At 45.4% G+C, this 13,335-nt stretch overlaps 1 protein-coding gene across 7 annotated transcripts in view; it reads left to right on the top strand.

Moving 5' to 3' along the window:
* Positions 1-7,842, top strand: part of CDC14B (cell division cycle 14B) — a 105,422-nt gene extending 97,580 nt beyond the window's left edge. For 6 of the 7 annotated variants that reach the window (XM_059924448.1, XM_059924445.1, XM_059924446.1 and 3 more), the window contains one exon: positions 16-3,682. Coding sequence is in view for 5 of the 7 variants with exons in the window: in XM_059924445.1 (XP_059780428.1) it covers positions 16-52 (37 nt within the window). In the remaining 2 variants the exon portion in view is untranslated. Of the gene's footprint in view, positions 1-15; positions 3,683-7,727 lie in introns of those variants that run through there. The other variant, XM_059924453.1, reaches the window with a different exon arrangement.
* Positions 7,843-13,335: the final 5,493 nt, after the last annotated feature.

A 13,335-nucleotide genomic window follows, 5' to 3' on the forward strand; every position in this document is an offset into this window, starting at 1 on the left:
TTTTTTCCCCTGTAGTCCCTCCATTTCAAGGACTAAAACAGTCTTGCGTTAAGTAAAAACCTGTGACCAGAACTGAAGGAAGACTCTAGGAACAGAAAACTACAACAGGACTTTAGCACGATTTATTTGGAAACAAAACAGAATTGCAAAAGCCTTAGCTGCTTTCCACCTAAGAAGTTCATTCAATGAAGAAAATGTCCACTGGAACTTAAATAACTACATGAGTTTGGGTACAAGTGAATGACTTGAAGAGGGCCCAACTCTCCTTCTATAGAAATGTCTTTAACAAAAAAGCTGTTGTAAATTAGTCTCAGGTGTAAATATCAAAGCCCTCTGTTATCAGGAGAGCTGACTAGTCTGTGTGGTGCACGTGTGTCCCTGTGATGGCAATCATTTTAGCTGCTGGCCTTCAGAAGAATTGAGGGTCTGATGGAGGTTTTTTACTTATTTATTTGCTGTTCACCCTGTGTCAAAATTTATAAAGATAAAACAAGCATTACTGAAATGGTACTTTCTGTAATTTGATACTATTTGGTTTAATCATCTTCACTTTAGTATTTGTAATACTGTTGTAATGTTAACTCTGTTAAGTACCCAAGCTGCTTGTCTTCCACCAAAGAGTGCTTTATTAACAAGAATCTGTGAAAACCACATTTAAAGACTGTTGCATGTTGCGGTACTTTGGTAACCTAAAGCTTTCAAGAGAATGTTAATAGTAGCTTTAGAAGACTCAGGAGGAGAAACTGGCTTCAGAGTTGGAAGATGGTTGTAAGTCATTCCTTTGTCATTTCGAGACTGAAGAATGCCAAGGCTGCCCACTATTTGGTTGCCCAGTCATACAAATTAAAATCATATTTCCTTCCATGCAGGAAAAAACCCCACACTGTTGGTGTTTCCCCTGGAAACAGTGATCCCAAATAATGGTGACTTTTTAAAAAAGTTACTTTGTTAGGGTCTTTCTCTGTAGCATTGTGGATTTTTTTTGTTATGTGCATGACCTAAGGCCATTCACACACCCTTTGGTTTCAGTGACAGTTATTCGTATCTGGATTTCAGTTGTTTGTAAATAAGAAACTCACTGTTGCCTTTGGTTAGGGAATACAACTAATAACTCTTTGCAGAGTGCCTTCTCCCCTCAACCCCACAGAAACACAGCAGAGTCTGTAATGTAAAACAATCACAAAACAGAATTTATTTGCTGCTAAAAAAAAAAAAAAAATGGGACCCAAAAGAAAAAAATATTTGTAATCATCTTGGTTACTTCCATAAGAAGTGAATGGTTTAGTTATTGTTAACCAGTGTTTGCCTGTCCTAGTTTGGAGAATGGGGAGATGATACAATATTAAAAGGCAAAATGCCTTCACGTTATAAGATGAATGAATCAGGTCAGTAGGCAATTCCATTTTTAAAAAGCTGCCTTTTTAATACAAATATGAAGAATAAGGAATGGTTGGAATAAACAGATTAAAGTCTGTTAATGCAGAAAGTAATTAGAAGACGGTGGATCTATTTTGGTATTTACTCTCTTGGAGTAAATTGTAAGGTTGCCTAGTTTTGAGGGGAGATGGAAGATGCCATTGTTTTGGCCAAACAAGCAGCTCGTCCTCATTGGGCACCATGAGGGCCATGCCAGCTTTTAAACATCAGGACTAGACCTCAGAAAAACAGTACTTTTCTATCCCTGGAAGTTCATAAATACAAAGACCTACTTACCTGAGGGAAGACAGCTCTTCATTAAGCTTTGAGTGGGAGGGGAAACCTTCTGTTTGCTGTGTTGGTCTGGGAGATGATACTAAATATTCAAGCTGTGCCCAGGCATTAAACACTGAATTCTCAGGGCAACTCTTCTTCCCTTTATACTTTTAAAGGCCATCTTCTACATAAATAATCCCGGTAGTTGTGAAAATCAAACTTCCATCTGAACCGTTCTTGCTGGTCAGAACAAGTAAATGTGCCGTCACCCTCACAGTGAATAAGCCATTTGGTGTCTCTTGGGCGTCAATGTACTTTTTGTTTTACAAATTGCCTTTTTGTGTGGCTGCTCAAGTTTCCAGCTAGAATTGCTGTCACTGTGGTTCTTTCTAAAAATCCTTGTATTTGACAGGTTCACTGAAATTAGTCATAGCAAACTAGTCATTTGTTAAAGAAGCATTCCTTGGAACACACAATTTGGGATAGTGCTTCAGATGGATTGTATAGCACAGTGTTAAATGTACTGGGGACATCTAGAATCTAGGAAGTCTCTGGATCTGATTGATGGAAAGTTCTTCCTGCTGTGAATAAAAGTAGACTCTTCCCCCGGCCCCCAACTGAAACTTTAACATACCCAAGAATCTTCTCAGATTCTCATTTTTAATTTGTTATAGAAGATCTTGTTGCTATGGAATATGAAACAGGGCATGTCAGATGGAGAGATTTCTTTAACTTCAGAGCCTTAAATAACTTTGAAAGTACACCAAGACAGTTTCCATTGGAATTAAAATTAGAAATGAATATTTTTAGGTGCCCTTGAAGCTTTCTGGGGACTCAAACCATCAAGAGTTAGGGACAGTCCAAAAGAAGGGTGTCTGCCAAACTGGGTACCTAGACATATAGACAGACTTCCATTATGTAATGCTACAGAAAAACTAGAAATCCCTCTAACCTGTCAGTGACGAGGGATGGATCCTGAGCAGTGCCTCACTAAAACAAGCAGCCTTACTTGTCAAGATGTAGCTGCATCTAAGCGGCCCGCCACTCTTCTAGTCTCCAGAATTTTTCTGTTGTGAACTCGATCCTCTTAGCCTGTCCCCCACCCACTTCCTTCCCTGCCCTCCTCCGCCTCTCACAGGGGTGATTTCTACCTCTTGGGCCCCGACAAGATTGAAGGAGTCCCCAAGTGTTCTCATGAGGCGATGTGTCTCCCCTTGGGTGAACCGTTTGGACCATCGGGTGTTCTGGGCCGCGTCATGCCAAGAGCTCCGGGAGCCCTTCCCTTGCTTGACCAGTGGGCCTTGCGTTCCTTTGATGTTTGTCAGAAAGCGGCTGAGCTGCTTCTCTTCATACGGTTTTTAAAGTGATTATTGCATTTTGGAAAGCAGTGCTCATCACAACTTTAAAAACATATTTTAATTCTTTCATAGTTCTTTCCCACCGAAACTGTCCTTGTGTGGCTAGCTGCTGCTCTTCCTTTTCTCCTAAATCTGAGTATTCTCCATGTCACTAAGTGGAAATACTACAGATGTGTTTAATTGACTGGACAGTTCACCTAATCTGTGTAGGAAATTACCTCCTTAATTGCCCAGTAGAATTAACTGTCAGCAGATGTATTCATCTGATTATATTACTGCAGTTTTATATTAATGATTTGCAGACTTTTATCTAACCTGCACTCATGTATAGATTATTAAAACTTTTAAAATGTAACTGATTAATCAGTATTGGATCAATCATTGTCTTGATTTTTTTTAATTAAAATGTATATTTCTAATCATATTTTATAAAGCTGAGAGAACTGGTTGAATGAATGTCTATTTTCCTGAAGGTATTTTTAAGATAAAGCTTCATAATGGCATGTAAACTTTGCATATCTATATAGTTTGATACATATTGTCACATTTGTGTATTGTAACTGGTTTTATATGAAATGTTGAATAGTGGAAATTGTATAATTATAATCATGTAATTAAAAGTATTAACCAAAGAGCCTTTTGAGTTTTTTATTCACTTACCATTCTGAATCATGGTAGGCAGTGGTTAAAGTATAAAGTGGATGTAACCCTCTGTAGTATTAGTTTGCTGGGACTGCTATATACCAAAATACTGTGATCTGGGAGGCTTCAACAACAGAAATTAATTTTCTTACAGTTCTGGAGGCTGGAAATCCAAGATCAGGGTGTCAGCAGGGTTGGTTTCTTCTGATGCCTCTCTCCTTGGCCTTTTCTCTGTGCCCTGCAGTCCCTGGTGTCCCTCTGTCTGTCCTCCGTTTCTTATAATACGAGTCAGGTTGGATTAGGATCTATCCTAATGGCCTCATTTGAACGTAATTACCTCTTTAAAGGCAGTGCCCCCAGATACAGTTAGTTACATTCTGAGGTAGTGGTGGAAGGGCTCCAACTTAAGAATTTGGGGGTATACAGTTTAGTCCATAACATCTTCCCCAGGATAAGACAGTAAGCAAGTGAGGGGCCTCCTGCTAAGAACTCATTCACACACACCCACTAGCCAGCTCAGGCATGCAAAGGTTTGACTTTTCTGGAAACTGTTAAGGATAAGACACAAGTAAGTCAGGCCCTTAGAGTCTTGTAGGTTATGTACACCTTAGCCCCTTCATTTTGCCTGCCAAGGTCAGGATTAAAGTGCTGAGTAAAGGGCAGGACCAGTGCTAGAGCACTTCACATCCCAATGTATAACCCAGGACGCCATCCGCAGTGTTAATTACCTGCCTTCCCTCTTGGTCTCTTGCAGGGCGGAATCCTAAAAGACCTAACTGCCTACACCATCATGCAGAGGTTGTGTCTAGGTTGTAGGAGTCTGTCCTGTTAAGGAGTGCTGTCCAGTTCCCCCAAGGGACTTAGCTTTGATTTGTGCTAGGATATGAGTTTTCAAAGTACAAAGCAAAGGGATCTGTCTTCTCACCCCTATCCAAACTCCTCCCGCACACCACTACTCGCAAAGAGCGATTTCCAGGCTCTGCAGCGTCTGCCTGCCCCTCTATGGTTTACCCTGAGACCCGTGCTGAATCGTGTGCCCTCCTGCTGACCCACTGGAGCTCAGTTGGCATGGGCCAAGCAACTCAAGGTACATGAGAGCTGTGAAAGGGGCAGGCTTGGCAGCAAGGCTCTGAGGCTTGCAAGGCTCTGGATGAAACCATAGGGCGTGTCTGTTTCTCGTGGGAGCAGCTGTGGCTTCCAGGACTGTGCAGTGTGGGCAACCAGCCTCTGAGACCCCGGCCCTGTAGATTCTTGGTCTCCTTCTCTGTTGTTGACCACTGTCCAGTTTTCATTTACCACGTGGACAATTTGCTAAATCCCTCTGCTTCTGTTCCTCAAGTAAAACGGGAATAAAGAGAATTCCCACCTTAACAGTTACAAGGAGAATTAAATGAGATAATACAGCATTTGGAAAGTGCTTAAAACAGCATTTGGCACACAGCTTTCAATAAATTAATTTTTTCATACATTTAAGGTAATTTTCTCTAGGTAATTAGGTAAAGACCAATTTTTTGATAGCAGATTATGGTCCCTCAGTATCCACTATTTTTGGTACCTGTAGCATAATTCCATGTAAGTATAATGGTGTACGTTTTTAAAGAGGTCAGACTGTTTTGACTTCTGAGTCTCTTGAGAGTGGTTTGTTCAAGGCAGAGCAGGGGCATAGTTAAGTAGAAAAGGCCCCTTCATGAGGCCGCATGAGTTTATTTAAATAGCAAGTTGATAATGGAAAGAGCAATCAGCAATGTGCATTCTAAAATGAGCTCTGCCACTTATTCTGTGACCTTGGGGATCCTTTATCTGCCTCTTGGCCCTCCCTTTGTTCATCTGTAAAATTGGACTAGTAAATGTGTAGGGTTTGGATTAAAAGAGACCAAAGTACACAATGGTGGCATAGTATGGGGCCCAGTGCCAGCGTGGAGCATAACATCCTCCACTGCTTGCTTTTCCTCTGCCCGTGGGTCTTAAGTGCAGCTGTGGGTGCGTTGGAAAGCCGTGTAGTGGGAGGAATTCTCCACAAATGTGATTTTTACCTTCTCTGCAATATGCCATGACTTCAATAATCATTCTCTCCCCATTGTTGCCCATGTAGGTAGTTTCCAACCTTTTACCTTTATACCACTGCTTGAATATTCTCATATGTAAATTCTTCCTGGGTGGTGCTGCTTATTTTCTTGGGATAAATTCTTTAAAAAGGCATTTCTAGGTCAGGGATATGCAAAATTTTAAAGGTTTCGATGTACAGTGCATCGAAAAGGAGCTTGGTATAATTGTTTGGAACACGGATTCTGGACCCAGACTGGGTGTAAACCTTTGCTCTGCTGCTTGTTAGCTGTGTGATTTGGGCCAGAGTGACAATATCTAATATGGTTGTATGAGGATTAAATGATTTGATATTTGTTAATTACTTAGAACAAGCACCTGGTACATACTAAGAGCTATATATATTATGTTTAATTTAAAAATTAAAGTATTGCCTTAATGCTCTTCAAAAGGACTATGATACATACAGTTCTCTGTACTCCCTCCGTCCCCCATCAGCAGCTGTTGTGACACTGCTGAGCTGGTTAATTAACGGGAGGACACTGGCCCTAGTGCCATGAGTCATGGTCACCATCACTCCCTGCTATATATAGTCCTATCTTTTAGCTGCCCCATTATTAAGATTTGGGGCATTTTGTCTTCTAAGTGGTTGGCATAATATGCCCCTATGTTATATATAGTCTCACCATTTTCTCAGCTTATTGGAGGAGCACATGGACTCTGGGAAACCCTTTCAGGTTCCTCTCCAGATAACCCCAGCTCCCTCAATGGGGAAGCTGGCCCAGTCCATGTGGAATGGAGATCCTTCTGCGCTGCCCCTGAAGCATGTCTGGTCTCCTTGCCTTGTCTCTAACTGTGTCTCATTTCTTTGCTAGCAAGTCTGCATGGCTTTGACATGCTTCTGGATGACGGGTGCTCTATCCACACTGAGGTGCCCAGGTAAGGAGGCCTCCTGCGGGTCGGGAGCCTGGCCTTGGCCCCTCTGATTCTTATAATGGCCAAATATCATAGGTTAAGTGAGGAGAGGCTTTGGGTGGGAATAGAAAGAGTGGGGGAGGTAGTGAGGTTTGTGCGTCGTTTTACTTGGAGAAAGACAGTGGTTTCTCTTCATCGTGGGTTTGCTTCCCTATGTAAAGCAAGATGATTTTTCAGGCAGACAGTTCTTCCTTGTGTAGGACTCCACAGAGAATGCAGCCAGTCTGGCATTCCTTGCAAACCTACCCCCCACCAACCTACTAAATGCCAGTCATGTCCCAGCTGTTGAGTAATCCAACTTCCCCTACCCACCACCACCACCATAGTTTCAGCCACCTTCGGGAGGCAGTGCTGCCTCCAGTTGGGAACCGCTGATTAGGTTCACAGTTTTACTTGTGATGTCACAGAAACAGTAGCAGATGCTCTTGGGAAGTGAATATTGTTCTCCTTCCTTGTTCTGTTCTGGCCCAAGCCCCAGCTGGCAGAGGAAGGGGTCGGAGAAAAGGTTTCATTTATATAGGAGGCAGCAGAGGCTAATCCTGGGTATAAGGCTCATGAGTATTCATGAGACTGGGGGACCCTGAGATTTTAGGCGGGGCCTTCCTGCCTGGCCCTGGCTTATCAATGTAGCAGCCATGAGGAGGTTGCCCATCCTGTTGTCTCCATCCCTGTGAGGGGTCTGTTGTGACAGCTGGACAACACACGGAGTACCATAGGCAGACCAGTGATTGGCATGTCCTTAAGTGGCAGTTGAGTGTTCACTCAACATTGGCAGGACAGGAGTGAGGGCAGGGAGCATGATGGCTGGTGGCCACCCTAGCTCACTCCTGCTGTTCAGAGCCGTTCTCTCTGGCCAGCCCCAGATTTGCCTTGCGGTTAACCAGGGAGTTTAGAGGATGAACCTTGGGGTCTTTTCTCCAGCCAGCATATTAAACTAGTCCTTGCCATACCCAGTAACCCCCTAAGACAGGTTCTGGTGTTGTAAGTACAACTCTGTCTGTCTCCCACCTTTTCCAGCGATGGTTGGATGTCCTGGGCTGTAACCTTTCTAGACCGACTTTTAATCTGGCTCGGGATCCGCGGGGACTAGATCTCCAGAGGTTTCTCCTGGACACCACAGCGCTCACCATCAGAGATTTTCTCAAGGTGCTTAAACTGCTTAAACCTGTTTCCTCAGGCCCATGCCTCAGGTTCACAGCAAAGGAGTTTTTGCCTCGTTCTTCCACTGGGTATGGAGATTTCAGCCCAAAGCCAGAGCTGGCACTTCCTGTAGGTGACCTGGGGGGATGACCGGGTCAGGGACATGACCAGGCTGGCACCCTCTGTGGTAGTGGTGCAATCCCAAGTCCAAGTCGACAGCATTCCTTGACCTTTCTTACATTAGAGGTCCTTGTGACTATCTGATGGGAGTTGGTCCCTCTTGCCCCCCCAAAAGCAAAATTTTGAAGACTTCATAGACAGGCCCTCCATGGCATCACAGCATCCAGAGGTGCTGTTCACACAGGTGCAGTGTGAAGGGTGCCCCCTAGAGGTGTGCCATGAAGGAGCCTATTCGCCAGTCATCCCAAGGCACACTTCTGGGCCTTCAGGATCCTCGGTGAAAACCCCTGAAGGATGTCTTTCCACCCTGGTCACAGGACCCTGGGTTGCCACTTCCTTCGCTGGGCCACCTGGGCTCTGCCTTTCTCCTGCTTCCTTTCCACCCACCGTCCTTTCCCTCTTATTGAACACTTCTCTGGCGTCCCCACTCACTTCCACTCTCACTTTCCCTCACCACCAGAACATGTAGGTTCTGATCATTTTGCATTGCCAAGAATGTAGGACTCACCTCACGTACTTTAAGTTTTCCTCCCTGTTGCTCTAATGCTGCTCCTATCTGAGCGGGTGGGTGAAGTGCAGACCAGAGCCACCAGCACAGTTATGCGGGTGGTTCATCAAGGTGAGTGAGGTCCCCTGGGGCTGGGCAGTGCACACCTCTCTGGAGGTATCCTCGATGCCTCTGGCAGGGTGGCTGTTCTCAAGAAAATAGTTTTCCTATTTTCTGAGAACATTTGAGAACTCTCAGAGCCCCCTGAGGGACTTACTTATGTGTAAGTTGATGCCACTCCATTCTCATGACAGGCGTTTCTCAACTTATAAATGACTGTGATCCCAAGTCAGTCTTCTGAAATGGGGCCACATTTTGCAAAGAAACAAGGCAGCTGGTGCTCTCCCCACACTATGGGGCCAATTTTGCCCGTGGTAAAGTTGTGATGGGTTAGAGAACCTTTGTGGTTTGGTTGGGGAAAGTCCTATTGCCTTGGAGTCATGGGAAACCTATGGCCAAGGAAAAGGCTTTCCCAGAGCAGCAGGAGATGGGCAGAGGCCGCCTGGGCCAGCGGAGGCCCCTGGAGTGCTTCGGACCTCAGGCTCCATGAGGCCCCTGGGAGAGCCAAGCTTCTGCTCCTGTCTCCACCAGCGCCTTGCCGGCAGCCTTGAACCTAGTCTCGTGGCCTCTCAAGTCTTGGCATCTCCACCTGTGCAGGAGACCTAATAAAGCTTTCTAAGAGCACTTCAAATGTTTTCAGGAGAACGTGTCACAGTGTGGCATTGCCCTGAGCACCACCTCACCACAGGGACTGGCTAAGCACGGCAGCACACAGCCCCATGTGGTCCTTCGGGCCCCCACAGAAGTACATGTGTCCTCTGGCCTTTCCCTGTCTCTCTCTTAGCAGCTTTGCCAGAGGGACTAATCAATTAACTGGAAATTTCAGAAGTGTGTAGAAAGAACACAGCTTGGGGACCGAATCTTCTTTCTGCTTCATCTTCTCACCCCATCCCTGCCCAAATACTAGCTAGGGAGCAAGGAAGACAGATGTCCCTTCCTGTTCCCTGACTGAAAAGTGATGAGACAATTACAAGACAGCACACAGCAGTTACTCAAGAAATGCTTGTTTCCTCCAGTTACCCAGGTTCTGCAAAAAGGGTGGAAGGGGGATCCTTCAGACTTAAAGGACATTCAGGTAAAGGGCAGAACCGTATTGTTAGGGGTGCGTCCTTGGGCAGTGCTTCCTCTAAGTCAGGAGACTGGCTCCTTTCAGAAGGAGGGGAGGCTGTGATGGGCATGGTCGCATGGACAGGCTTCTGGGGGAGTTGGCTCCTTGACTTAGATGGTGGTTACAAAAAAGTTTTTGCACTTTTATCCGTGTTGTATTTTACAATAAAGGTTTCTTTATTTTCTGCTTTTTTCCTTCCTCATTCTCCTTACTACATAAATACAGAGAGCCAGGCAGAGCCTTACACTTGGGACACGTTGTCGGCAGTGGTGCCGGCAACCCAAGTACCTGACTTCAGGCCGATGTCGGGAGCATGTGGCGGTGAGGAGGGCGGGACCCTGGAAGGTGTTCACAGAGTGTGATACCCATGGAGGCTGAGGGTGGCCGCAGCAGCAGCCATGAAAGGAAAGTGGGCAGATTTTTTCTCAAAGTGAAACCCTGCTTGTCCTGCTGGGTCATGCTCTGCTGAGAGGGAGGGCAGCGTAGCTGTCTCCTGAATAGCTTAGAAGATGGCAGTTGTTTTTACTTTGAGGGCTGCCCTTTCCCAGCTTCTGAGACCCGGGTCCTGCTGCTCCATAGGCCTTGCCAACACCACACATGGTGTGGTTCCAAAGGACAAACAATGCCTTCACCTGTGAAACACCTATGCCCTGGGCTGGCATGGAGGAGCGAGGGAAGAGAGAAGGAAAGGACCTCAACTAGAGACCAGCACTAGAAAACGGGGTGCTTGCTGCGGCTTCTCTGGTTCTGAGGAGGCTGCCTTGCATGGGATGAAAATGTCAAATGCTTATCAGTAACATTAGGCTAAGGATGTACTTTTCAAAGTAGCCTGGCCAGACGTTCAAACCATCCATTGCAAGGTTCCCAGACAGGAGCAGCTTCTGCAGTGAGTCCGCCTCTTCCCAGACCCTGTCAGCTGTGTGACTTAGGTTTTCATCCAGTCGAAGCAGGGTACCAAAACCTGTCAGGGGTCACACCTCCTCCTATTGATGAGGCTGCCCCCTCTGCAGGTCCTGGGACCAGCTCAGCTTCAGGAGCCCCGGCAGTGAGCGCCCGTATCAGAAGGGATCCAAGTCAGGCTTGGGGCTGGCACACCTGCCCTTGGAATTCAAACATGCTTGATGGGCTTCCCTGGTGGCGCAGTGGTTGAGAATCTGCCTGCTAATGCAGGAGACACGGGTTCGAGCCCTGGTCTGGGGAGATCCCACATGCCACGGAGCAACTGGGCCCGTGAGCCACAATTACTGAGCCTGCGCGTCTGGAGCCTGTGCTCTGCAACAAGAGAGGCCGCGATAGTGGGAGGTCCGCGCACCGCGATGAAGAGTGGCCCCCGCTTGCCACAACTAGAGAAAGCCCTCGCACAGAAATGAAGACCCAACACAGCCATAAATAAATAAATTAATTAATTAAAAAAAAAAATACATGCTTGACCTCCCACTTTCCAAGAGAGTCTGTTAGGCTCACAGGTTTTCTTTAATGGGGTTAATTTGCTTAGTTTTAAGGTTACCAGCCAGAAATGTGTCCTGCCTCACAACAACACGTCTACACCCAAGCACCTCAAAGGAGTCTCGCAAGGCACTGTCATGTGGAAGGCCCTGCCTTGTATATAGGTCCGAATACACAATCCTGCCTCCTGAGTTTCCCTACAGCACATCATGGATTTCCCCTGCCCTTTGCTTCTGCTCTGTCTTCTCTGGGGCCGGACTGTGGACAACCACATGACAAAAGCCTGACATTCATCTGCCCCACCAAATTGGCAAGAGGTAGTCCTGGTGAGCAAATGAAGACCTCGAGCAGGCTCAGAAACCGTCCCCTATTCCCCCAAACTTAGTTTCTGACCACAAGACCCGAGACTGCTCCGTGGTACGGGAATCCTCAATGTGTTTGGGAAGGATGCAGTGTTTGCAAATACATTAAATCCAGCACAATGGGCTTTTCAATTGTTATTCACAACACTAAAGGGAATTTTCTTGAGAAGGATCTCTGTTTTGCCAATCTTCAAAGCCAGGGCAAGGCAAAATGACTTAATGTGACAGCTCAAGCCTGATGAGTAGTGACACATCTTCACACTGCACCAGCGGGTTATCATGGCTGAACATGACATTCACTCTCACAAGACTTCTCAGGTCAGGTACTCACGTTCACTGTGTCTTTTCCGGGGAGAGGGAATAAAATGACTACCTTAGTACTCAGATTAATAACAAGAATCCAAAAGTAGGCTGTCAACCACAGGGAAGGTCCTTAACTGGCTTAACGTGGCCAAGGGTTCAGTGCTGATTATTCAACAAAATATGAAATGACTCTTTCCACTGTGGCCTTTTCCCACATTCTTCTCTCTTGACCTGGGTGTCACCAAAAGGATTCAGCTCTCTATACACAAAGGAGGGAATACCAACCTTTATTTACACTTGGGTTCAAGTTCAGAACTGCCATCTTAGTATAGCAAGGCAAAAAAAAGCACAGATCCTGAGACCAAGGTTCAGATTCCCACATAAGCATATTAACTGTGTGACAACCAGCAAATGTTACCCAGTTTCTTCAGTAAAGTGGGAAGAGTGTCACCCCAGCTTCCAGCGGCTGTTACAGCTGCCTCTGCCCCGGCTGCCACCCTGGGCACCACGCTGCAGGCAGCTGGGCTGAGAGAACATGGGCCTCCAGGTCTCAGCCCTGCTGGTTAGGGTGGGACTCAGGGAGTTATTGAACCTCTGAGGAAGCCCCTAACCCCAAAATTCTCCAAAGGCAAGAAATAGGAACTCGAACTGGTGCAAGGGCCAAGTGAGAAAAACTAAACATAGGTGTTCAATAAATATTAGTTATTTGTAAGTCTTGCCCAGGACAGGGACAGAGGGCCTTTGTCACAGGTGTTGAATTCTGACACTAGCTCTGAGGGAGAAAAGCATGTGGTGTTAAGTTGCAATACTCTTGCCTGCACCCCTTTTCATTTGATTGGTGGGTTAAATAACATTATTTAAAAAATCATTTACTTAATACTCATCCTAAAAACCACCCAAACACTAAATATGCACATTTATACTAAGCATGTGTGTGTATGTGTGTGTACATACACGCAGAAACCACGAGGTAGTTTAGATCACCATGAAAAAATCAATACTTTCCCTAATTCTCTGCCACAGAGTGGTAACCAGTGACTGCACGATAGCTACTTAAAATTATTGGTTAAATGAAAACCAAAAAATTCCAGGAGAATATAACATTTACAAGTAAATAGTAAATACAACTGTATTTTAATTTCTTGGTCTCGGAAAACTAGGCTGTGACCGCTTTAAATTAATGGTCCCAGTTATATGTATTTCCTTTAATACCGAAGGACGTAGCCTTTCCGGTATCTATACAACTTACTAAGTAGTCTCAATAGATTCTATTTTACAACTTGCTTTACTCTCCATGCTTTTGTGGAAGATTCAATACAATCTCTATGTACATATTTTAAACATTATTTCTGAACTACATTTGGAATTCCTTAAATAAAAAAATAATCACCATTCTCCACCTTCTTGGGAAAGTGCCAGACTAACCCCTGACCAGAACTGCGGCTCTCTAGCATCTGGAGAAATCCCTATTCCCACACC

This window comes from Balaenoptera ricei, chromosome 6 (assembly GCF_028023285.1).
Source record: "Balaenoptera ricei isolate mBalRic1 chromosome 6, mBalRic1.hap2, whole genome shotgun sequence".
NCBI classification, from domain to species: domain Eukaryota; kingdom Metazoa; phylum Chordata; class Mammalia; order Artiodactyla; family Balaenopteridae; genus Balaenoptera; species Balaenoptera ricei.